At 41.3% G+C, this 27449-nt stretch overlaps 1 protein-coding gene across 1 annotated transcript in view; it reads right to left on the bottom strand.

Moving 5' to 3' along the window:
- ADGRV1 (adhesion G protein-coupled receptor V1) overlaps positions 1-27449 on the bottom strand; it is a 419039-nt gene that overhangs the window by 90565 nt on the left and 301025 nt on the right. Inside the window, exon 85 of the mRNA XM_039545618.1 lies at positions 23103-23281. Coding sequence (XP_039401552.1) covers positions 23103-23281 — 179 coding nt within the window. The remainder of the gene's footprint in view (positions 1-23102; positions 23282-27449) is intronic.

Genomic DNA, 27449 nt, shown 5'->3' with positions numbered 1-27449 from the left:
CTTACACATATGATAGAGGTATATAAAATCACGAGTGGTGTGTAGAAAGCGAATAAGGAAAAAATATTTACTTGTTCCCATAATATAGGAACTAAGGGCCACTAAATGAAATTAATGGGCAGCAGGTTTAAAACAAATAAAAGGAAGTTATTCTTCACACAGCGCAGTGAAGAACTCTTTGCCTGAGGAGGTTGTGAAGGCTAGGACAGGGTTTAAAAGAGAACTAGATAAATTCATGGAGGTTAAGTCCATTAATGGCTATTAGCCAGGATGGGTAAGGAATGGTGTCCCTACACTGTTTGTCAGAGGGTGGAGATGGATGGCAGGAGAGAGATCACTTGATCATTACCTGTTAGGTTCACTCCCTCTGGGACACCTGGCATTGGTCACTGTTGGTAGACAGGATACTGGGCTGGATGGACCTTTGGTCTGACCCAGTGTGGCCATTCTTATGTTAATAACAATGCCCTTAGTAGATTTCATGGAATCCCTGACTCTTCTTAATGGTTTATAGAAAGCTGTGCTTGGGATAGGTTGGTGTTTTTGGTTTGTTTTTGTTTTTTTAATTTTAGGACTGGGATGGGGAAAGCAGAGGAATGCACTTTATGCTCTGAATGCCAATTTGGTTATGGTGAAGCAGCAAGGTCTTACACCATTTCTTACAGGTGGGTCTTGTGAATTTGTTGCACTAATTCACCAGCCATTTCTGACTACAACTCAGGTACTGACTGATCTATAAAGCCTTGCATGGCTTGAGTCATGGCTATGTCATTCCACAAATGCTGCACTGGCTCATCTCTTTTCTTAAATATGTGCTGGAAGTATTGCCCGGGGGAAGGGAATGCCCTTTCCTTTTGCTTCTATTTAGAAAAGAAGAAAACCTTGTATATACATTTTTCATTTGTGTCCTGAAACATGTTAGAAAGGAAATGTTATAAAATTAATTAAATTAGAATGTTAATGAATGATATTACTGTTCTTTCCCCACCCATGCCATTAATTAGAAATAGCTATGAAATGAAGCGCTATTATTTAAGGTTCACTTTGTGACATTTCTTCATTTTGTATTCCTTACATGGTCCCATGTTCAAGAAAACTGTTCCCTGCTGCTGTCTTTTATGACAGACACATTTGTCTCTTGATTACTACACGCTGTCTATCTGCTCTTCACATGGAGCATTTCAATATAAGCATAGGCTGGAAAAGGACGTGTTTCCATATGCAAACTGTTAAACATTAAATCAAGCTCACCTTCACAGTCTGCAACCAGAAAAGAATGGAAAAAAAAAAAAAGAACAATGATCAGACCAGGGGGCTCTCATTGCTTCCCTCCCCCACCCCCGCCAACACTGACCTTAGCACCTTTGCTTCTGTTATTTGCATGTTTTGTCTCACTTGCTAAGATCTCTGTTGGCTGTAGTATTATACATGCTAGAAAAGTGTGCTGAAAACTATTGCTTTGCAATCCTTATGTTGAACGTGGTGACCCTGTCTATACTATCCTAACTATTACAACTGCTTGTAAAAGCCAGTTTGATAAAGCTGTGTTCCTTTTTTAGAGGTGTCATGACTGTGCTAGATGAAACAGGGTTTTAAATGTCTGGTTTTGTTGCACAGACAGGACATAGAGGGGGCTGTGTCTGAGCCCTTGGAATCAGGTTCCCAAAAGTGCAGCTGGCTGTAGTGATAAACACAAGCCTGTGCCCATATGCTCCCTGTAACTGGAGGGCGAGGGCAAAACTGCCCTGCTGTAGAATATGGTGATATGCTGTGATAATAGAGCTCAAGCACAAGCCATTTCTATGAGTCCTTTCAGGGAGACACAAGTACAGGAAAATATATGTATTTATACACATTGCTTTGGCTCATAGCATGTTGCCAGTACAGATGTCAGAATCAAAGACTTTGAATATACCGTCCCTGTAGGTCAAGTTGACTGGATGATTAGAACACTAAGGGAAAATCAGGTTCAACTACTTGCTTCACCACAGATCTCCTGTGTGATCTTGGGTAAGTTACACAGTAGCTCTGTGCCTCAGTTCCCAGCTGTAAAATGGGGACATAGCACATCCGAACCTCACAAGGGAGTTGTGAGGATAAATACATTAAAAATTGTGAAGTGCTTCAAGATCTACTGAAAAGCATTATATAATTATTACTATTAGTCCACTTCACCGCACCAAGTGAGGGCCAATCCTAAAGGGTTGGTTCTCTTTCAGAGACTAGGCTGGACTTTTGGAGTGCATCTGTACAATACTACTTCAACCCAGTTCAAGCCTGTGTGGACGCCCCATCATCTCAGGCATTGGCACTCTTACAGCAGGATTATCTGGCTATTTGGACTCTCTCCTCAGACCCTACGCTACCTTTACTCCTAGCCATCTTTGAGACACCAACTTCCTGAGGAAACTACAATGCATTGGTGATCTTCCTGAAAACACCATCCTGGCCACCATGGATGCAGAAACTCTTTACACCAATATTCCACACAAGGATGGATTACAAGCTGTCAGGAACAGTATCCCTGATGAGGCCACGGCACACCTGGTGGCTGAGCTTTGTGACTTTGTCCTCACCCACAATCATTTCAGATTTGGGGACAAACTTATACCTTCAAGCCAGCGGCACTGCTATGGGTACCCGCATGGCCCCACAGTATGCCAACATTTTTATGGCTGACTTAGAACGATACTTTCTCAGCTCTCGTCCCCTAGCGCCCCTCCTCTACTTGTGCTACATTGATGACATCATCATCATATAGACCCACAGGAAGGAGGCCCTTGAAGAATTCTACCTGGATTTCAACAATTTCCACCCCACCATCAACCTCAGCCTGGACCAGTCCACACAAGAGATCCACTTCCTGGACACTACAGTGCAAATAAGTGATGGTCACATAAACACCACCCTATACCAGAAACCTATTGACCGCTGTACTTAACTAAAAGCCTCCAGCTTCCATCCAGGACACATCACATGATCCATTGTCTACAGCCAAGCCTTAAGATACAACTGCATTTGTTCCTATCCCTAAGACAGAGACAAACACCTACACGATTTCTATCAAGCATTCTTAAAACTACAATACCCACCTGGGAAGTGAGGAAACAGATTGACAGAGCGAGACGGGTACCAAGAAGTCACCTACTAGAGGACAGGCCCAACAAGGAAAATAACAGAACACCGCTGGCCATCATGTACAGCCCCCAGCTAAAACCGCTCCAGCGCATCATCAACAACCTACATCCTATCCTGGAAAACGATCCCTCACTCTCACAGACCTTGGGAGGCAGGCCAGTCCTCGCTTACAGACAGCCCCCCAACCTGAAGCAAATACTCACAGCAACGACACACCCACACCACACCACAGAAACATTAACTCAGGTGTGACGTTGCACTCCGAATTTTTTAAAAAATATGTTTAAAAGTGTGGATATGATGTAACTGGAATATGCTTTATGCTAAAGATCTCTTGTAAGGTATCATTAAAAAGCGTATAATCTACCAAGTGTGGTCATCCTATTTGTATGAATGTATCATTCTTGTATCTGAAGCTGGTAATATGAAATATAACTCTGAGGTCCTATTGTAATTATTATTGTAATTATGCAAAGTGTGGGCCATTAATGGTGGTTTGGAATCTTGATGGCTCCCATTAACCAGGACAATTGGTTGTAAATGGCTCTGTTTACTTGTAAGACTTCCTATGTGTGCCAGCAAGTGGGTAATGCAGTCTCACAGAACATATGATCATGTCACCTGAACTGGAATCCATCTTTAACTTGGTGCTTTTCCATTTAGAAGGAAGGGGGGGGAGGGGAGACAAAGGATTCCCGACTTGTGCCAAAGAACAGAACAAAGAGGGTGGCAGTCATGAGAAATCCCCTAGATACCACCTGAGCTGAAACTAACAAGAACTGTACTGGGGAAAGGATTGTGAAAGAAGCTTATTGGAACATCTCTAAGGGTGAGATTTACCTGTATTCAGTTTCTTATATGCATTAGGCTTAGAGTTGCATGTTTTGTTTTATTTTGCTTGGTGGCTTACTTTGTTCTGTCTGTTATTACTTGAAACCACTTAACTCCTGCTTTTTATACTTAAAAATAATCACTTTTGTTTATTATTAAACCCAGAGTAAGTAATTAATACCTGGGGGAGCAAACAGCTGTGCATATCTCTTTATCAGTGTTATAGAGGGCGGACAATTTATGAGTTTACTGTGTATAAGCTTTATACAGAGTAAAATGGATTTATTTGGAGTTTGGATCCCATTGGGAGCTGGGTGTCTGGGTGGTGGAGATAGGAGTACCTGCTGAGTGGTTTTCAGTTAAAGCCTGCAGCTTTGGGGACGTGGTTCAGATCCTGGGTCTGTGTTGGAGCGGAGTAGCGTGTCTGGCTCAACAAGACAGGATTCTGGAGTCCCAAGCTGGCAGGAAAAATGAACTCAGAGATAGTTTCATCACATCAGGTGACAGTCCCAAGGGGGTCTCTGTGACCGAACCCGTCACACCAGGAACCAATCCCTGTAACAAACCCCGCTGCCTACTCTCTCCCCATATCTACTCTACCGACACCACCAGAGGACCCAAACACATCAGCCATCGGGGGCTCATTCACCTGCACATCTACTAATGTGATATATGCCATCACGTGCCAGCAATTCCCCTCTGCCATGTACATTGGCCAAACTGGACAGTCTCTATGTAAAAGAATAAATGGACACAAATCAGACAACAGGAATGGTAACATACAAAAGCCAGTAGGAGAACACTTCAATCTCCCTGGACATTCAATAACAGATTTAAAAGTAGCCATCCTTCAATAAAAAAACTTCAAAAACAAACTTCAAAAGGAAACTGCAGAGCTACAATTTATTTGTAAACTTAACTCCATTAATTTGGGCTTGAATAGGGACTGGGAGTGGCTGGCTCACTACAAAAGCAATTTTCCCTCTCTCGGTATGGACACCTCCTCCTCAATTATTGGGAGTGGACCACATCCACCCTGACTGAATTGGCCTTGTCAACACTGGTTCTCTACTTGTAAGGTAACTCCCTCCTCTTAATGTGCAAGTATATTTATGCCTGTATCTGTAATTTTCACTCCATGCATCTGAAGAAGTGGGTTTTTTTTTTTTACCCAGGAATGCTTATGACCAAATAAATCTGTTAGTCTTTAAGGTGCCACCGGACTCCTCATTTTTGTGTGTGGTGGCAACAGGTTTTCTTCTGCTAATTATGGATCACAAGTTAGCAGAGACTATTCTGTTTATTTCTCTGGTCACTAGCTTGGGAACTGAATATAAATTATGTGTGAAACCAAAAGCGTATGTCTGCACTGCATTATAATTCCCGATTGTGGGACCTGGGCTTCTGGAATCAGTGTTCCCAAGCCTGCGCTTGATCATCCACACTGCATTGTGAACCTGCGGGGGTCTCACAGCCATGCTAACACATCCATACTGCACTATACAGACCTTCTGACTTGGGTCTATGGCTTGAGCAGTGCCCACGCTGCAAAATGACAGGACTTGGACATGAGTTTCAGTGGGACTCATGCACTGACTCACCTAGCAGGGCCCTAGGACCCCATCCTGTGTGCTTTCTGATCCTAGTCAGACTGATTGGAGTGGGGCTTGGGCTCAAACCTGAGTCAGAATCCACACTTAATGTGCAGTGAAGACATAACCTAAGAAGCCCCCCAATATGTACAGGCCCCGCCTCCTGCAACATGTTCCATGTGGGTGGACACCAGCAAAATCCTCAATGAAGTCAATGGGTCTCTGCATGGGTGCAGGGATCCATTCACATGGATTGATGCCAGAGAGAGGCTCAGTCAGATATGGAGTCATGACATAATTCAGGGTACAACCACTCTCTATAAAGATCTTATATTACAACCTTTCAAAATTGAATGTTTTGTCTTATTTGGTATCTAAAACTAAGTGGGGCTTTCAACCTTTAAAAAATATCCTTTTCTCCATTTGTACTCTTCAAAATTCCATTACCACGATAAACTAATTTTTAAAAAACACACTAGGGGCACAACCCACTGATTCATGCCTGTTTCTGATGTGCTAACATTTGCTTCGCATTAACAGTAAATATTTAGAAAAATATAAAAAGCTCTCAGAAAGAATTAATTTTTCTTCATTGAAAACATACGCTAGTAATGAAGGGATAAATAAAATGGAATTAAAATGGTCAAATTTAGCAGTTAGATATCTTTACATCAGCCTTAGTAGCGGGTAGCAGAACATGCAGCTTTACTGAAAATCCTGGAGGAATTAAGGCAACAGTATACAAACAACTGTACACAGCTGGCAAGATTCTGCTCTCTGTTAACAGATGCTCTGAGGGGGAACATAGGGTAGAATTTGATCCAGGAATATTAGACATTGATTGTCAAGAGTTAAACACACACTGATTCATGTAAATATAGCAGTTACATTTTGACATATACTTGGCACTATATAATTTATAGATGTGATGTCATATCTGTGAATTACAAGAACTCAAATAGTAAGAATTATAGATTTCCTTTCACTACTGTTTCAACCTTAGCAGCTCACGTGGCACTTGGCTTTGGAACCAGAAACTTGTGTGTCGCTCAGCTGTGTGAGCACCAGTTGCATGAGCAGCACTTCAGCTGCTTCAATGGCAATTTGAAGAGAAAGGAGAGCAACAATGGAAGTAGGTGGGACAAAAGGAGTAAAAGGAAGAGGGGAAAAAAGAGAGAATATGCTGTGGAGAAGAATGCAGATGAATGTACCATATAAAATAATGGACAGACATTTTGAGTAGTGGAATAATAAGTCCGTTTGTGGGTTTGGTGACTATATAAATCATAGACATTTTCCCTTTTATATGTCTGTCACCACAACATTGATGGGAATAGAGCCCCGGAATTGTTTTCTACTATGCATTCTACAGAACTCTACCAAGGTGTTCTGATGCTACCACAAGAACTAGATGGACTCACAGGCTCAATGTACTTACATTCTGGAGCTATGCAGAATATAGTATGCAAACAAAACCATGCTTTCCCTGCTGTATTCTCCTCCATAGTCCCCTTGCTATGCCAAGACTCTCTCCTCCTCACCTTTGCTTAGCCCTCCCCCAGCCATCAAAATCTTTCTAGTCTTGTTGCCTCCTTCCTTCTAGAATTATTTAAATCTGAAACTGTATCATAATATCATTTTCTCATTACCAGGGTTGGGTAAAAAACCCAAAATATTTGCAAAAGTGAGTCTTTCAGCAACATTTTCCAATGTAGCAAAACTGAATCTTAGAAGCTTTGCCTTTCACCCTTAATGCCAAGACCAAAACTATATAATGGCTTGTCCTTGCATGCTTAATGGAGCCCCTGGGAGGTAGTGCTGCCTAATGGAGGGAGTACTGGACTGGGACTCCAAAACCTTTACTTCTATTCCTGGCTCTGCAACTGGCATGCTGAGTGACCGCTGGCAAGTCATTTAATCTCTCTGTGCCTCAGTATTCCCACTTGTAAAATGGAGATACCAGCCTCTTTGTAAAACACTTTGAGATCTAACTGATGAAAAGTGTTTTATAAGAGTTGGGTATTATTATTTTTATTATATGTCCACTTCAATGTGATGTTCTGCACCCCTGCAAGGCCTGCATCCTGCCAACCATTTTAAGTATCCCCCAATCGTAGGGTGTCCCAAACAATCCTGTTTATAATACAGTGAATACATTTATATAATGAATAAAACCTCCAACTTTATTCCTCGGACAGAGCTGTAATGTGCTTTACAACTTCTAGTAACAATTGGGGCTGATTGCAGCCTCACTTTAAGTTGAGTCAATGAACTATTTAGAAATCATGGATGCTGCAGATATTGGAACAAAACTCCACCTTAGGCAGACTATCAGTTAGGAAGATGCTGCAGGGCAGCCTCTCACCAAGGAGTAAAGGCAAAATAAGCCTTGAAGGTAAAGAAGTTATACAAGGCCCCCAGAATTATTATTAATTATTATTTTAAAGATTTGTTTAGGTTGAGACCTGAGCCTACTAGTTTTTTCATAAGGTGTGACTGGTCCATTAATGAACTTTTTAAACTTTAATAGGGCTTATCATTCAAAATTTCAATAGCCTTGGAAGTCCTTTCTCAACACTCATATTTTCTATACAGTTTGTAAAAGATCTTATATGTACCACACACTCATACTCAGCACTAGTCTGTGGTTCAGTTATACCTTTTTGTTGCCTTGTGGATACATTTATGATCAATGCAAAGAACTGTCTGCACCCCACCCCAACCTGTTTTGTTAGTATGCGTGTTCCATCACATCCAGCTTAGGGTATGTGTGTTTTCTGGAACACGGACTGACTTACTTTTGCGTATTGTAGTGCCCCAAGCAGATCAGTGCTAAGCAAACCAATAATTAAAGGTAATATCCCAGAGCATTAGTGGGGTTTGGACTTTGTCTTTTATTTTATCACTAGTCCAGGTTCACAGCTGACAGGACTTCAGAGTCTTGAAGAAACAAAACACTCAGCAATCAGATGCACCGATTTTTATCTGAAATTCAGCTTTGATTTCTTGTTATGTCAAGACACAGAAGGTGCACTTGACCAACTGCTAAGGCAGTTGCTAGAACTTTGTTGAGGACTCCTTCACAGATAATAGCACAACTGCCCTTCCATGCTATACGCTATGGGGGATACCCCATATCCTGTGCCAGGCCCAAGTATAGGGAGGGACTCAGATCAGAGGAAATCTATGGAGGTTAAGAAGATGAATCTTTCCCCTAGACTGTGTTTCTCAACCTTTTTGATACCAGGGACAGGCTTGCTGCCTTCCTAACTATATCAGGGAAATCTCAGGGACTGACAAGGAGGCTGCCATGGCCAGTGCTGGTCCAATGACCGGTCATTGTGAAACACTTCCCTAGACAACAGAACAGAAGGACAGCCACTCTGTCCCTGCCCCTGCAAGTTCAGGGCTCTAGTAGCCTTTGTACTGCTTGTGTCTTCCCCTGTCTGTGAGGGAAGAATAGCCATTGGGTCTGCAGAGTCATAAATCCATCAAACCTGCCCCCATAATTTCTGCTGTGGGATGGGCCCTCAGTGACTGTGGGCAAGAGGGCAGTACTCTCCCTTAAAAGAGGAATTTTAGTTGGCAATTTTGTATAGAACTTACTTTTATCATTATTTATTATTTGTATTGTAGTAGCATGTAGGAGCCCCATTCATACACCGCTGTACAAAACACAGAACAGAAAGATGATCTCTGTTACCACGAAGCTTCCATATTAGTAAAAAAAAACCTTTGCTCTTGAGGTCTTGAATTGTTCACTATCTAATATGGTCAAAATTATAATAAAATAAATCCTTCACTCTCTATACTCCACACATCAATCTTTACGTGCTTGGCTAAATCTCCCCTAGACATAGCAATTCAGTAGCTTGAAGTGAGGAGAGACTTCAGGAAGGGAGGAAAACCCATGACAGAGTGCAAACCCAACAGCAGAAATAAGGAGTGAGAGTGTCATCTACAATGAGGAAAAAATATACTATAATAACAAGAGACGAGACAGATAGCTTCCCAGAGCAGGAGTGAACAGGTGAGAAACTTAGGAATGTTGTGTGTGTAATTTGCTGTGTTAGCAGAAATGGCAGTTATGATGGAAGGTGAAAAAATGCAGAAATATTTTCATGTACTCCTACTGAACTGGAAACAGACATTTCTTATTCCCAGCTCTTCTAGGAGTCTAATAAACAAAAAAGGCCATTTTGCATTTATATAGCAACTCTCCTCTGAGGATCTCAAAGCAATTTACAATTAAATACAAATATACATTTCTTAAACTTCAATAATGCTAGCCTGATTCAATGTGAAAAATGTAAGTATAATACAGCTATTTCTCATGGCTCAGACCCAGAAAGATTACAGCACTATCAGCCTTATATCGGAACCAGACGGGTATGGTGGATGCTTCACATACCTGGCACATGTTAACTTTTCACTGATTTCAAAACAAGGTGAAAGTGGCTAGGTATCAATAAAGTTGTTGGTTCTAGCTCAAATTCTTCATGATTTGAGACCTGTGACTCTGAGACACCAACTCTCTCCATGTTATACCATGGCACCAAGATCATGTGAACCGCCCAGGCTAAAGTTGAAGTCAAAGAGTTTTACTGTCATAAGTGCTCAGCAACATAAGAGTTGTACACTTGGACCCATACTGTCTCCTTCTAAAAACAACAACAACCCAAGTGTTGTCATCAGTTTTACAGAGGAAATGAGTGCACGTGTAGTGTTGCAAGTTACTTTCACATGTCTCCATTCTTTCAGGTATTCCATGCAAATATCCATTCTCCCTGACCCCATGAACATGTCAATAAGACTTTTTATGTGAACTACATTAAAATGGGGCATGAATGGGGCTTGAGGAAATGAAAGGGATCGAGTCCAGTTTAAAAAAAAACGGTGATTAATTTAATTTTTTTTAAACAAGTTCAGGATATGGTGTGTGTGTGTGTGTGTAAGTAAAAGGAATACTAAAGGGTATATCTGCCAAATTTTAGCATGTTGTGAATTAGAACTGATCCAAAAGCCAAATGGATAACATTAGTGACAATAGTTCCTGATGGAAAGGTATAACTTTATTTTTTTACACCAGCTAGGAATCAGGTGAAAATATTTGTATTATTTTGCTACCTTTCCCTCCTGCATGTACATTGTGGTAGAGGCTTGGGCCTGTTTTGTTTTTGTTTTTAATCTTATCATGAGCCCTCCATTCCCTGGAGGCTTGGAAGTCTGTGTTGATTTGCATTTTCTGCTGACCTACTGGCAAGACATGCTGGCTTGTGTAATTATTGGGGTACCTCTATTTTCACTCGGGTGGCAGAAAAGGTTACAAATACCCTCAGTACAGAGGCTTAAACAGTTGCAGTTCAAAGTAAGCAGTAATGATTCCTGGGTCCCTGGCAGTCCAATTGAGAGGCAGGGCTTTTTCCTGACTAGTGCCTGGAGTGCCCTCTCCAGTCCAGTCTCCATGCAGGCAAATAAGCATTTGCATGTTTCCAAGCCAGGCTCAATCAGTGTCTCTCACTGGTGCCCCTTTGCACTGGTTCCCTGCCCAGCTGCAGCTGCTTCCCCTTAGGTCCCACATAGACCTGCACCCAGCTGTGATATCCAGCAGTCACAGCCTGTTCCACACACAAATTTGTTCACAGTTCCTGGGGCTTCTCTTCTGCTCCCATGTGGCTCTCACTCCCAAACAGAGTCTGGCCACTTCCTGGTTCAGGACCTTTCCTCTTTTTCTCTAGTCCCCTGCTTTGCAGATCCATCACACTTGCTTGTTGCAACCTGCTTCAGTCCCTTAGGTGCAGGGATATGAGAAAAGATGACAAATATATAATATTTGTGGAAAGTTCCAGCCGGGCCCTTCTCCTGTATCAAGATCTTACCATTTTGCTATTACTGAAACTACCTTAAATGGTACTTGTACTCCTAGCTCATTTTGGGAGTGTTTGAAAATCCCACCCATTATCTACAATGCTAGCAGCCAGAGTCACACACCAACTCTCTCTAGCACCCACGCCCACTGGTCTAAAGGAAATCTTTAGAAAGAAATCTAGAGAATTTGGAAATAAAAAACCCTTTCAAGCTCATATTTAGAAAAAACAGTTCTTATTCATAACTGTGTTACTTTGCACACTGATCCTGTGAGCAGGTGGGTGAGTGCCGACCCCCGTGCCCGCATGGAGTTTCATTGACTTCACTGGGCCCACAGTTTTGCAGCTACCTTCAGGAGTGGGGCCTTGGTTTTTATGTTTTATCATAAGAAATTACTACAGAAGTTTATTGGCAGGGGAACAGCATTACAAATAGGGTTTATTTATTTATTTATTTATTTCTGTACAGGGGAGAGAGGTGGTGAGAAAATAGCTGCTTCACTCTGAGATGCCTTGTCTGAGAGCCATGTGAACTCTTTTTGATGAACTAATTAGGTTTTTGGTTATTTCCTTTTTCAGTCAAAATGCCAAAAAGAACTTCCTATATAAATGACTGATTAGTTTCCAGTCCCTAGTCATTTGGCAGTTTGTGGTTTTATAACTGTACCTGTTGTGGTTTCCAAACTGAGTGCTGCTTGGAGCCAGTAAAATCCTGTGATGTAAACCCTCTAAATATAAACGCTGAGTAAGCACATCTGACTTTATTCCTTGGAATAAACACTAGTGTATTTGGGATGAAACTGTTGAGCTATGGGTGCAGACAACCAGAATAAATTCTCTCTTCTGCTTAGTCTCTCTTCTCATCTCCTCCTCCATCTGTGGTTTTGCACCTCTCCTTGCAGTCCCTCTATTTAGACTGCATTGTTCTAAAGTATCAAAAATGATAAAAGGTTTAAGCTGACCTATTGGGAAAGATTAAAAAAACTGGGCATGCTTAGCCTTGAGAAAAGAAGACAGAGTGGGGACCTGACAACAGTCTTCAAATATGTTGTAAAGAGGATGGTAAGCAATTGTTTCTCCATGTCCACTGAAGGTGGGACAAGTAATATGCTTAATCTGCAGCAACGGTGATTTAGGATAGACATTAGGAAAAACTTTCTAACCATACAGAAAGGTAAGCACTGGAATAGGCTTCAAAGAAGGTCACGGAATCTCTGTTTTTAGAGGTTTTAAAGAAAAGGTTAGACAAACACCCCTCAGGGATGATTGAGGTACACTTGGTCTTTTCTCAGCACAGGGGGGAGGACTGGATAACAACTTGAGGTCCCTTCCAGCCCCTACATTTATATGATTCTATGACACTTCTACATTCAGATTTCAGGAACATGATCAGGCTTCTGGTTACCCCACACACAAATTATGCACAGATGCAATTGGGATCATTAGGACCTGACTTTTTTCAAATGCAAATAAGAAGCCTGAGAAATAATACTTGTTAGATATTTATTTTTGGGAAGGGGAGGGGAGCAAAACATATCTCTTGCCAAGGTACCTACTCTGATTTACTGCTAGATGATGAACCTTCCCTCTTCTCTTCACAACCCTTCCAGCCTCTAAGCCAAGATGATAAGCTCTTCCACTGCCTGAACCCCTTCCTGCTAAACTCCAGTACAGCTCCACAGATGTAAGCCTTCAATTTGACATACGCAGTAAACAAACCTTCCCTCTGCCTTCAACTAGCATACCAACCTCCTTCCCATTTGACCAATCTCCCTGCAAGTTCATCCATAAGAACCCCTCACATTGCCCTCACCAGCTGTTAAAGCCTCCCTCTACCTCCTGAAAAGTACCAGATCTTCTGCTATACCACATTTCCCCTGTTTAAAAATAGAGAGGATATCATATTTACTTATACTATAGTGAACACTGGCACACCACTAAGCATGTAACCATCTGCTTCTTTTTTCTTATCCATGGGAAGAGTTCAATATTGCACTATTATACATCTGATCCATGAGATCATATACACAGAAAAGATCCTTTTGCCACCTTCTGCATGCAGTAGGTTACCATATCAAAAACCAATGTCTGTTACTATATGTGAGATAGTGTATCATTTAAAACAGCGGTCCCCAACCTTTTTGGCACCAGGAACTGGTTTCGTAGAAAAAAAAATTTCTGCGGACCTGTGGGATGGTTTTGGGATGATTCAAGCGCATTACATCTATTTTTGTACTTTTATTTCTATTATTATTGTAATATATAATGAAATAATTATACAACTGACCATAATGCAGAATTAGTGGGAGCCCTGAGCTTGTTTTCCTGCAACTAGACGGTCCCATCTGGGGGTGATGGGAGACAGTGACACCCGAAGTGTGTTGCTTATGTCCAGTCTACTCCGTAATCTCATTTTGGTTGCTGTCACTGCAGAAAACCCTTCTTCACAAAGATAGGATGTTGAAAATGGAAGTAAGCTTTTCAGTGCTTTTGTGGAAATCTCAGGATATTCCGCCTTGACTTTAATCCAGAACATATGGAGATTTGAAGTTGTCTCAAACATACTTTTAAGGCCACCGTCATTTGTGATCTCAAGCAGTTGATCCTCTTCTAGCACGGATAAAGTCGATTCACCTGGCTTATTCACAAATGGGTTGCGGATCCATTCCTTCCCAGTTCGGGGGTCTTTTGTGGTTGGGAAGTAATGCTCAAACTCTTTTGAAAGCTGAGATAGGTGATCATGCACCAGCTGGGAAAAAGAAGGCCCTAGCTCAGTCTCTTTCAAAATCTCTGCTAATGTTTGAAACATGTCAAAAATCCCAATGTTCACTCGTCGCCCCCATAATTCTAGTTTGGCTTTGAATGCAGCCACTTTATTTGCCAACTTGAACACAGTTGTCGTTCTCCCCTGAAGTGACAGATTGAGTTCGTTGAGCAGGTTGAATATGTCACACAAGTAAGCAAGTTTTGTGACCCATTCTGTGTCACTGAAATGTGCTGTCCGTGGTGACTGTTTTTCTAAAAGAAATCTCTGGAGCGGCTCTCGTAACTCAAAAACTCTGGCCAGTGATCTACCTTTAGAAAGCCATCTCACTTCTGTGTATGAGAGAAGACGTGCGTGCTCTGCGTCCATCTCCTCACAGAGCTGCGCGAACAGACGTGAGTTAAGGGCATGTACTTTAATGTGGTTAATAATTTTAATCACATCCTGCAAAACTTTGTTAAGTTCAGATGACATTTTTCGGCTAGCTAGCATTTCTCTATGGATGACACAGTGCGCAGACTCACATTCAGAAGCGACCTCCTTGACCCGAGTAGTGAAACCAGAAAGCCGTCCAGTCATGGCAGCTGCTCCGTCCGTGCATATAGAGACACAAAATGACCAATTCAATTTTCCTGACATGTAATCATTCAAAGACTTGAATAGTTCTGCAGCTGTGGTGTTGGTTGGCAACAAAAGTGCACGTAACATATCCTCATGCACATCCTCCTGAAAAATATATCGCACAAAAACAAGCATTGTTGCCTTGTTGTCAACATCGGTAGACTCGTCAACCTGGATTGCGTACCACGGTGACTCATTCACCCTCTCTAACAATTGTGCCTCAATATCCTCTACTATTTCATCAATTCGTCTAGTTATGGTGCTAGCCGAAAGAGGAACACGTGCCACCTTTTGAACTACAGCCTCTCCTAAAAGTCCACGACAAATGTCCTTAGCAGCAGGCAGGATCAACTCTTCACCAATAGTAAAGGGCTTCTTAGCTTTAGCAATGCGGTTAGCCACTAAGAATGATGCTTTCAGTGCAGACACATTTGATGATGTGGTGGCCTTCAGTAATTGCTTCTGTTCTTCGTGTTCACGTTTTTTTCTTTTGAAAAACTCCAAAGGCTTGTCTTTTAATGCAGGGTGCTTGGTCTCCATATGGCGAAGCAGTTTTGAAGGTTTCATGGCTTCGTTGGATAGCCGGTCGTCACATATTATACAAAGCGGGCGTGGAGAATGTGAGTCACCTGTTGCAATGAACCCGTAATTTAAGTAGGACTCTTGGTATTTTCTTTTAAATGCAGCTTTCTTTTTGTTGGCCGTCTTAGAGTCTTCTGCTGTCTCATCATTGGGTCTTTCCCCCTTTTCAAAGAAGCTTTGCAGCGACATTTGTTTTTTACTCATTTTGGCCAGGGTTAGCTTGTGGGCTTACCAAAACTGTGCGGGAAGAGGCACGGACGGAAGTGGTAAATAAAATAATGGGCGGGCCACGTGCGGACTAATATAAGTGTCGGATTCTGACTTAAAGCCTGCCACCAGATGCAGCTGTACAATTGAAGTACATCAACTCACTTGCCACTATAAAGCCTGCCACCAGATGCAGCTTAATTGTCACTTGCCGCTCACTGATAGGGTTCTGATATTAGTCTGCAAGCGATTGATTTATTATGGTCTCTGTGCAGTGAAACCTCTGCTAATGTAATCTGTTTTTGCAGCCGCTCCCCAGCGCTAGCATCATGGCCTCAGCTCCACCTCAGATCATCAGGCATTAGATTCTCATAAGGAGTGCAAAACTCCCTCCATCCCATTCGCAGTTTACAGTAGGGTTCGCGCTCCTATGAGAATCTAACATCTGACAGAAGGTGGAGCTCAGGCAGTAATGCGAGCGACGGGGAGCGGCTCTAAACACAGATGAAGCTTTGCTAGTTCACTCACCGCTCATGTCCTAGCCGCTCATGTCCTGCTGTGCACTCACCGCTCATGTCCTGCTGTGCGCTCGGTTCGCGGCCCGGTTCCTAACAGGCCATGGACCGGTACCAGTCCGCAGCCCAGGGGTTGGGGACCCCTGATTTAAAATATACATATTTGTGTGTGTGCGTGTGTGTGTAGATTGTAATACAAGGAAGGGGCCAGCCTCTTAACATAAGAACATAAGAAAGGCCGTACCAGGTCAGACCAAAGGTCCATCTAGCCCAGTATCTGTCTACCGACAGTGGCCAATGCCAGGTGCCCCTGAGGGAGTGAACCTAACAGGCAATGATCAAGTGATCTCTCTCCTGCCATCCATCTCCATCCTCTGACGAACAGAGGCTAGGGACACCATTCTTACCCATCCTGGCTAGTAGCCATTTATGGACTTAGCCACCATGAATTTATCCAGTCCCCTTTTAAACATTGTTATAGTCCTAGCCTTCACAACCTCCTCAGGTAAGGAGTTCCACAAGTTGACTGTGCGCTGCGTGAAGAAGAACCTCCTTTTATTTGTTCTAAACCTGCTGCCTATTAATTTCATTTGGTGACCCCTAGTTCTTGTATTATGGGAATAAGTAAATAACTTTTCCTTATCCACTTTCTCAACATCACTCATGATTTTATATACCTCTATCATGTCCCCCCTTAGTCTTCTCTTTTCCAAACTGAAGAGTCCTAGCCTCTTTAATCTTTCCTCATATGGGACCCTCTCTAAACCCCTAATCATTTTAGTTGCTCTTTTCTGAACCTTTTCTAGTGCTAGAATATCTTTTTTGAGGTGAGGAGACCATATCTGTACACAGTATTCGAGATGTGGGCGTACCCTGGATTTATATAAGGGCAATAATATATTCTCAGTCTTATTCTCTATCCCCTTTTTAATGATTCCTAACATCCTGTTTGCTTTTTTGACCGCCTCTGCACACTGCGTGGACATCTTCAGAGAACTATCCACGATGACTCCAAGATCTTTTTCCTGACTCGTTGTAGCTAAATTAGCCCCCATCATGTTGTATGTATAGTTGGGGTTATTTTTTCCAATGTGCATTACTTTACATTTATCCACATTAAATTTCATTTGCCATTTTGTTGCCCAATCACTTAGTTTTGTGAGATCTTTTTGAAGTTCTTCACAATCTGCTTTGGTCTTAACTATCTTGAGTAGTTTAGTATCATCTGCAAACTTTGCCACCTCACTGTTTACCCCTTTCTCCAGATCATTTATGAATAAATTGAATAGGATTGGTCCTAGGACTGACCCTTGGGGAACACCACTAGTTACCCCTCTCCATTTTGAGAATTTACCATTAATTCCTACCCTTTGTTCCTTGTCCTTTAACCAGTTCTCAATCCATGAAAGGACCTTCCCTTTTATCCCATGACAGCTTAATTTACGTAAGAGCCTTTGGTGAGGGACCTTGTCAAAGGCTTTCTGGAAATCTAAGTACACTATGTCCACGGATCCCCTTGTCCACATGTTTGTTGACCCCTTCAAAGAACTCTAATAGATTAGTAAGACACGATTTCCCTTTACAGAAACCATGTTGACTATTGCTCAAGAGTTTATGTTTTTCTATGTGTCTGACAATTTTATTCTTTACTATTGTTTCAACTAATTTGCCCGGTACCAACGTTAGACTTACCGGTCTGTAATTGCCGGGATCACCCCTAGAGCCCTTTTTAAATATTGGCGTTACATTAGCTAACTTCCAGTCATTGGGTACGGCGATTTAAAGGACAGGTTACAAACCTTAGTTAATAGTTCCTACTTCACATTTGAGTTCTTTCAGAACTCTTGGGTGAATGCCATCTGGTCCCGTGACTTGTTAATGTTGAGTTTATCAATTAATTCCAAAACCTCCTCTAGTGATACTTCAATCTGTGACAGTTCCTCAGATTTGTCACCTACAAAAGCCAGCTCAGGTTTGGGAATCTCCCTAACATCCTCAGCCGTGAAGACTGAAGCAAAGAATCCATTTAGTTTCTCCGCAATGACTTTATCGTCTTTAAGCGCTCCTTTTGTATTTTCATCATCAAGGGGCCCCACTGGTTGTTTAGCAGGCTTCCTGCTTCTGATGTACTTAAAAAACATTTTGTTATTACCTTTGGAGTTTTTGGCTAGCTGTTCTTCAAACTCCTCTTTGGCTTTTCTTATTACACTCTTGCACTTAAGTTGGCAGTGTTTGTGCTCCTTTCTATTTGCCTCACTGGGATTTGACTTCCACTTTTTAAAGGAAGTCTTTTTATCTCTCACTGCTTCTTTTACATGGTTGTTAAGCCACGGTGGCTCTTTTTTAGTTCTTTTACTGTTTTTCTTAATTTGGGGTATACATTGAAGTTGGGCCTCTATTACGGTGTCTTTAAAAAGGGCCCATGCAACTTGCAGGGATTTCACTTTAGTCACTGTACCTTTTAACTTTTGTCTAACTAACGCCCTCATTTTTGTATAGTTCCCCCTTTTGAAATTAAAGGCCACAGTGTTGGGCAGTTGAGATGTTCTTCCCACCACAGGGATGTTGAATGCTATTGTATTATGGTCACTATTTCCAAGCGGTCCACCTCTTGGACCAGCTCCTGCGCTCCACTCAGGATTAAATCTAGAGTCGCCTCTCCCCTTGTGGGTTCCCGTACCAGCTGCTCCATGAAGCAGTCATTTAAAGTATCGAGAAATTTTATCTCTGCATTTCGTCCTGAAGTGAAATGTTCCCAGTCAATATGGGGATAATTGAAATCCCCCACTATTATTGGGTTCTTAATTTTGATAGCCTCTCTAATTTCCCTTAGCATTTCATCATCACTATTACTGTCCTGGTCAGGTGGTCGATAATAGATCCCTACTGTTATATTTTTACTAGAGCATGAAATTTCTATCCATAGAGACTCTATGGAACCTGTGGATTCGCTTAAGATTTTTACTTCATTTGAATCTACACTTTCTTTAACATATAGTGCCACTCCTCCCCCTGCACGGCCTGTTCTGTCCTTCCGATATATTTTGTACCCCGGAATGATTGTGTCCCATTGATTGCTCTCAGTCCACCAGGTTTCTGTGATGCCTATTATATCTATATCCTCCTTTATCACAAGGCACTCTAGTTCACCCATCTTATTATTTAGACTTCTGGCATTTGTGTACAAGCACTTTAAAAACTTGTCCCTGTTTATTAGCCTGCCTTTTCTGATGTGCCAGATTCTTTTTTATGTGACTGTTTATCATCTGATCCGGCCCTTACATTATACTTCTCATTCCTCTGCTCCTGACTATAACCTGGAGATTCTCTATCATCAGACTCTCCCCTAAGAGAAGTCTGTGTCCGATCCACACGCTCCTCTGCAGCAGTCGGCTTTCCACCATCTCCTAGTTTAAAAACTGCTCTACAACCTTTTTAATGTTTAGTGCCTGCAGTCTGGTTCCACTTTGGTTTAGGTGGAGCCCATCTCTCCTGTATAGGCTCCTCCCATCCCAGAAGTTTCCCAGTTCCTAATGAACGTGAACCCTCCTCTCTACACCATCGTCTCATCCACGCATTGAGACTCTGAAGCTCTGCCTGCCTACCTGGCCCTGCGTGGAACTGGGAGCATTTCTGAAAATGCCACCATAGAGGTCCTGGATTTCAGTCTCTTCCTAGCAGCCTAAATTTGGCTTCCAGGACATCTCTCCTACCCTTCCCTATGTCATTGGTACCTACATGTACCACGACCACCGGCTCCTCCCAGCACTACACATAAGTCTATCTAGATGCCTCGAGAGATCCGCAACCTTCGCACCAGGCAGGCAAGTCACCATACGGTTCTCCCGGTCATCACAGACCCAGCTATCTACATTTCTAATAATCGAATCTCCCATTACTAACACCTGCCTTTTCCTAGAAACTGGAGTTCCCTCCCCCGGAGAGGCAACCTCAGTGCGAGAGGCAACCCCAGCACCATCTGGAAGGAGGGTCCCAACTACGGGAAGGTTTCCCTCTGCTCCCATTGACTGCTCTACTTCCCTGGGCCCTTCTTCCTCCTCAACAGCACAGGAGCTGTCTAAGCGGAGGTGGGACAATTCTACAGTGTCCCGGAAAGCCTCATCAACATACCTCTCTGCCTCTCTTAGCTCCTCCAGTTCCGCCACCCTGGCCTCCAAAGTCCGTACATGGTCTCTGAGGGCCAGGAGCTCCTTGCACCGACTGCACACATACCCCACCCGCCCACAGGGCAGGTAATCATACATGCGACAGTCAGCGCAATAAACTGGATAGCCCCCACTCTGCTGCTGGGCTTCTGCCTGCATTGTCTCCTAGTTAGTGAAAGGGTGGTTTACGGAAAGTAGTTTTGGAATGTGGTTCGGTTTATAGGTTTTAGGGGGGGGGCACGGGGAAGGGGTTAGGGCTGGCGAGGGGCTCCCACTCCCTTCCCACTCCCCTTCTAAACTCCCTTGCGAAACTCCCTGTTAGCAGCCCCTATTCGCAAAGCTCCCTGGTCGCTTATTATCTCATATGAATTATTATGTCCATATATTAATGTTTGGGCATTAAACCTAGGTTCCCTCCATGTAATCACTCGACTGCTCATTAATCAACATTAATCAAACCAATGGCACTCTTGTTAAGACTAATGGAGCTCTTTAGTCATTGCAGTAACCCAGTTCCCTTCAGAGTTGAGGGTCCTGAAGGAGTGATCACTTAGAATAGAGCTAAGATACAGGCTCTGTTACTTTTATTATTTTAACCAATCTTCTCTCTCTCATGGGAAATTAGCTTATTTGAGCAGAGCACTGGAGCCATATTGTATTTCTGTCACTGATGCTGGAGTTATTATGTAATGACTCTAGCTTTGGAAATGTCATCATTTTCTCCTCTTCTACATTCTGGTTCAAAGTAAACAAATTAAATTACATATCTCATCCCAGCCCCCTTCCTTCTTTCTGGCCTTGAGAGGCTTCTTTATATAAAGTAATAACACCCTTTAAAATAATTTATGAGTGTAATATTTAACAAGTGCAGTATTTATGAACAATTTTCTCAGATACCCCTCTACAACACTAACATTGGCTAAGCCAGAATACCCTTCATAGTCACTTTAGGTTTAGCATGTTAGCAGAGAAATCCTTCAGACCTATCTTGACTCAGTGAGCTTCTAGGGTATTCACAAAACTACATATATTCTACCACAGAAAAATAAGAAGGGCTTCTTAAGAAACCTTGAGGTAATAATTCTGTCATTATGACCTAGGTAAGGTCAAAAAAGGCTAAAACCTTTACTTTTTTTAATGAAGGTTTGCTCATTGTAATTGCATCTATATGTGCGGCCTCTATTTGTGAAGGGTGCAATCAGAGCCTTGTCTGGCTCATTTAATTACTTCTCTGCTTGTATTCTGGCAGCGGGTTTGGGGAAATCTGTTAGTTTGCTATATTCAGAGTATCCCATCTCATTACAGTGACAAAGAGTTTCAAATTCATTTTCTGGAAGCATCTATGTAGGTAAAACTAACTCCACTGAATATTCATAGAACATCCCCCCCAAAAAAATCCAAAATGGGTGTGGACATACTCCAAGGAAATTCATTTTTAAATTCTGATGAATACTTGCAGAACATCCTCCCCGGCATTTGCCCAGCTCTAGTAACATGCTGGAAAAGATCTTTAGGTTACATTTGGGACAAACATGTGAGTAACTCAGCCTCATTTACTTATTCAGCCTTGGGTTTCTTCTTGTTTTTGAGGGAATTGTGACTGCTTACCTAAAGACAGACACCATGAAACAATGTTTCACAGCATGGGTTGCCACTCATTCCATAGTCCGACCGCAATGAGCAGTAGAACTGCCCGGTTCTGATGCATAGTGGGCCGCCTGTGCCCACTGTGAAGGGTGGAGCATTTGGCCATAAAGGAACAATTCTGTGCAATTCAGAACCATATTTATTATATTCCTAAACCACTTGTTATCATTTTATCTAAGTGCCAATACACACAATAAAAGAATGGAGTCCAATGCTAACATCCAGTTAAATTTCTCACTGTAATCTACTTGTTTTCAAAATGAAGTCACTTTGAGAGATGCTCAATTATTACGAATGGCTACATTTCCAACCAACCTATGCATTTTGTTGCATTGCAACTGAGTGGAACGCAGTGTACGGTTAATATCTTTCTCTTGTACAGAAGATGGATGTACTCTTGTCAAGAAATGGCATTTGTAGTTGAGACCCTGTACCAAGAGTTGTGATGAGTTACAGCAGAACAGAGAAACTAGCACATTCCTTGTGTTATTCTAAGAAGCAGCTGTCTATTTATGCCTTCTTATGCAATAAGCATGCAATTATGGCATGTGGTGAGTAAGCACCTGAAGCAGACCTGGTATTTCACAATAACCTCATATCCTGAAATAGCTTACTAAAAAATATGGTTTGGCTTTGAAAAAAAATCAATGTTTCACCTTTCTGTCATCACCTTTGGGAGACAGACATTTTGAGTCTTATGAATATGTGTTGTTTTAATTAAGATAATTTTGTTAATGTCCACAGCAATGCTCAAACTGAGAATACTCCAGAGTTTAGAATACTTACCCCAGCATATCACAGACCCACAAATACAGACACTTTTAGAAAATATATTTGACACCCTGGTTATGATAATCTCACCCTCTGAGAAGGAATAGTTTTAGTAATCTGAGGAAGAAAAATATTTTAAAGGTGAAGGAGAAGAAATGTGCAGACCCCCTCTTCTCCTGCCCAGTAGACATCTATCACCACCACACCCTTCACAGTGGAACTGCAGAGGCTCTGCTGATGAGGGAATTCCACAGCCAGTGAGTGAGTAACAGATTTATCCATAAGGTTATGATTAGTTGATTCATTATGATTAGTTATCAGACTGTCTATATTTAAAGAAAATACAGTAAGAATACACAACATCCAATCACCAGCTGATGTTTTCTTGAGGAAAAACTTACAGATCTCCATAGACCAGGCCATATATCTGTGCCATGCTCTGATGATAGACCCCTCGCAGGATAATTAACAGCAGAATCACAACAAAAGCTGGAAGTCCCCAACTCAAAAGGAAGAAAAGCAGATAGCGCCGCTGTGTGTGTTCATCATTCATCACCAGGACATACCAGAAATTAATAGCCTAAGGAATAACACAGATCATTAAATCAGCAGGGTTTAGGGAATAATTAACCTTTCCATCAAATAAAACATTCAGAGACAGACTATACACTTTTGAATCCATATATATGTTTTCCCCAGCATCAATATTTGTTCCCCTTTTCCCTCCTCAAATAACCAGAAGAGGTTGGTTGCCCAGGAAGTAGGGTTACTGTTGTGGTTCGGTTAAGCTTGAGATTAGCCTGCCAGAAGGAGATACATCCAAGTTAGCCCAACATAAATCCAGTTTCTGCACTGAAAAAAACCTGGTTTTCCTGAGCTTCTACAGGCTCACTTGGAATTCTGACACATAATTTTGCAAAATCTGATCTCTCCTGAATGTCCTATAAACTAGCACTGAGCTGTCTGTCTATTTTTTTACAGCATATTCAGCAAGCTGCTTCTACAGTTCTGCTTATGAACTTGATAAGGAAGTGTCATTCAAATTGTAGTTTAATGTAATGTACATACTGACAGTGAAGAAATTCAGATCACGGATACTGCACAGATGACAGAAAGAGTGCCATGAAGCAAAAGAGACACATGGTCTATGTGTAGAGTATTCTGGACTCTAGAACAATCTTGATTTCTGTGAAGGTCTCAGTTGGTCTGAGGACTGAATAATTTTTCTTTGGTGGTAAAGAGTTAACCCAGTCCATTCACTTTTCAGATTAACTGGGAGGAAACTTCATGAGGAGAATCTCACTGAGTTTTCTTTTCCTTTGGCTTACTCTGATGGCCTTCCCACATATTGGGGTAATGTGGGTCAGTGTTCTCTGTTTGGGGTAGAGAAGTATAGAAACATAGTGGAGATGAATTTTTACTGTTTGAGAAAGCAAATGCTTGACCACTCTCTTTCGGTTGGATTAATGGGACTGGTGAAATCCACATACATCTATGCAGAAATATGAAAGGATTCTGGGTTATATGAACTATTGAGGAGAACTCATGGGAGGAAAACATAAAAAAAAGAGGAATGCAATTAGCATAAAAAGTAGAGAAACAGAATGCAAATAAATAAATAAACTGAAGCACGTTCAGCTCATTATCAAACAAAATAATCCAGGGACATACAAAATATCTCTGACCTAAAATGATCAAGTAGAATACTAGAGGTCTCCTGAGAATACAGCTAAAATGAGACACTTCAAACAAACTGCTAAAATTTTGCAGCATGCATAAGTATAATAGTGTAGAAGATACTTTCCAACACCATTCACTTTGTTTTACTCTCACAGGGAAATTAGTACAAAATAGCCAGGATGTGACATTAAATAGCTATTCCTCATTCCCCATGTGGAGACTCTGATCATTTACTAAGAGTGCTTTTGTGCAGCAATTAGATGCCAGTGCCTGGCTCATGACAGCTGTCTCAGGCTGGAGCTTGGGATATAGGACCCTGCAAGGTGGGAGGGTCCCAGAGCTCAGGCTGCAGCCTGAGCCCAAAAGTCTACACTGCAATAAAACAGCCCTGGGTATTCATTACAGTGTAGACATACCCTTAGTGCAGAATAAAAGAATTCACATCAGAGTTGGTGCAGAATAGTTAAACAGCAATAGATATTCCACACTAGCTATTCCAGACTTTTTCTCCACATAGAAAAGCCCTTTATAAGGCCCTGATTCAGCAAGGTTCTTAAGCATGCACCTAATTAAATACACAGGTAGTCTCACTGTATGAGTTTAAGTACTTTGCTGAAACAAGACCTAAGTCATTTTAGAATGTATCTGCAATTCAGTTTTAAATTGTATAGTCAAATAGAGCCTCAGCAGACAAAATTGGTAACTCCATACAAATACAGCAATTAACAAAATTCAATTAACAGTTTTAACACAAAGAACAAGAAAGAATTTCACAGATAAGTTTACGTGTGTGTGTGTGTGTGTACACCAACTTATTACTCTCTAATAAATCCTCACACTATCCATATAGGTAGTCTTCTGTTGTGTACATTTGGCAACCTAGTTCTTTGCTTCATCTCAAATAGATTATACTAACTAGAGTTGGGCAAATAATTCATACAATTTTAGCCATTTTTTGGTTTACAGATTGTCTGTTAAGAGATTGCAAAATTACCAAATAGATTTGTTGTTCAAAAATATTTGTGAATTTCTTCAGCCAAATTTTTGACTTTCAGTTCATCCAAGTGGCAAATTGTGAATTCTACTATCAGGTATTCAATTTGTGCTGAGTGGGTTAGTTATGTAAGCATTGTTGTTCAGTTATTTGGTATTGTTCCCTGTCTTACATATCTAATTGATGAAGAACAAATCTTGATTACATAATTCAAAATTCTCCCTTTGATTATTAGTAATATGTTATATGATCAGTGAACAAAACAAAAAGCATATGACTTATGTCATTAAAGGACAGAAGAAAAATTACTACTTGCATATTCAGTTGAATGTTTGCCAAAAGGAAATGCTAAATGGCTGAAAATGGATTTGAATATTTGTGCAAAGATTTTTCTATTATTTGCTGAACTTTTATAATAACTCTTTCCCTCTCATTTTACTGCATTCAGTAGCTCTGCTAGATCCTTCTCTTTTTATGCAAAGAAAGTTTCCTTTCTTTAAAGGAAAGAGGGACTTCTTTCTTCCACGAAGTTAAAAGGACAAACAGTAATAGAGAACATTTCTGTATAAATCTTCAAATTGTGTGATCTTCTGGTCTTACTTAAGCCATGCATCAGTACTAGTACTCTGACAGTGGAACCACTGAACTGATTTATGCCATTATATTTAGTTAGGGATCACTGATCCTGTTAATTCTGACTATTAGCTTAATTGTTCTCAGTCATGCAATTCAGATTGTTTTCTAAGAAGTCCTACCATATGTCCTTGCCCTCCTTTGCTGTATTTATTTAGTGATAGTTACCCATCTTATCTCATTTATCACATGGATGACACTAGTCCAATGGTCTTTGCAAAACTTTAGGAGAGATTGGCCAATTCACCATTTCCTGTGCAGTGACATTTTTATCTTGATAATTATAAGCCTCTTGTCTTTGGTGTGCCAAAATTAAATCAATGAAGTACAAATAGTGGAGCTAATTTTAGCAGATCCTTTCCTGTTGCTATGCTGTAACAATAACTAGTCCTGCAGAGGAATAAAATATACAGTCCATTTCTCAGCTGCTCAGGTGAAGAAACTAATGCACAAGCTATGAATGTTCTGAAGTGCAGTACAAAACAATTATACATAAACAGAAAATCTTAACGAAACAATCCTAAACTTACTGAGCTTTTTCTTTTCCAATGAAACAATCAATTGAAGCTACCTTTCAAGATGTAAGATACATTTTATGTATGGATTTTTTTTAATGGGGTTACATGTGGGACTGTAGTCAGCAGGTATTGCTTATCAAGAAGGAGGCATTAGATAAAGGGCTTGTCAGTTCGGTTCACATAGCTTTATTTCCCTCAGCCCCCCTGTTTTGGAAGGGATGTATACATCTATATGAATGACTTTAGGCCTATTCACATGCTTAAAAGTTAGGCATGTGCTTAAGTACCTTGCTGAATCAGGACCTTAATGAGACTGCAAGTGGATTTATGGAAAAACAACCAGGCACAAATATGGCCAAAAAATTAAAAGGGAGAAATACAAATACTTGGGACCTGACACTCATCTCGCTCCCACTAGTTTTACTCCACTGCTACTGCATTCTGTGGAGTTACTCCAGATTTGCATTGGTTTAAATGTGATCAGAATCAGGGCCTTGAATCGTACATATTTTCCCACAATTCTCTAACTAGGAATTGGCTGTTATTTAGTTGATACAGATGAGAGTTAAAACATCTTAAACTAGTTTTAAAAAGTGTACAACTAAGTTACCAAAGAGGCAGCTTCTAATACATTATTCTTAATAAGATTTTTTATGGTAAAGTTTGAACAGGCATACTTTTACTTGTATGTGCCTGTCATTCAGGAACTGCTACCAAGGATTTGCCATAATCTACTGAGTGCCCTGGAACAAACAATACAGTACAGAACAGCATGTCTAACGCATGCTCATCGACATACCGTGTCATCCCAAAGAACAAGCCACCCAACATGGGTTGGCTTTTAAAACGGATGCTGGTGGGTGTCAGTGGATGGTGGCAGGGTGAACTAGTAAGGCTTAAAACTTCTGTATATTAGGCAGCTA

Source organism: Mauremys reevesii, linkage group 6 (assembly GCF_016161935.1).
Source record: "Mauremys reevesii isolate NIE-2019 linkage group 6, ASM1616193v1, whole genome shotgun sequence".
Classification (NCBI taxonomy): domain Eukaryota; kingdom Metazoa; phylum Chordata; order Testudines; family Geoemydidae; genus Mauremys; species Mauremys reevesii.
Note: the sequence above shows the minus strand (reverse complement) of the source record. Positions and strands in the feature narration are given on the sequence as shown.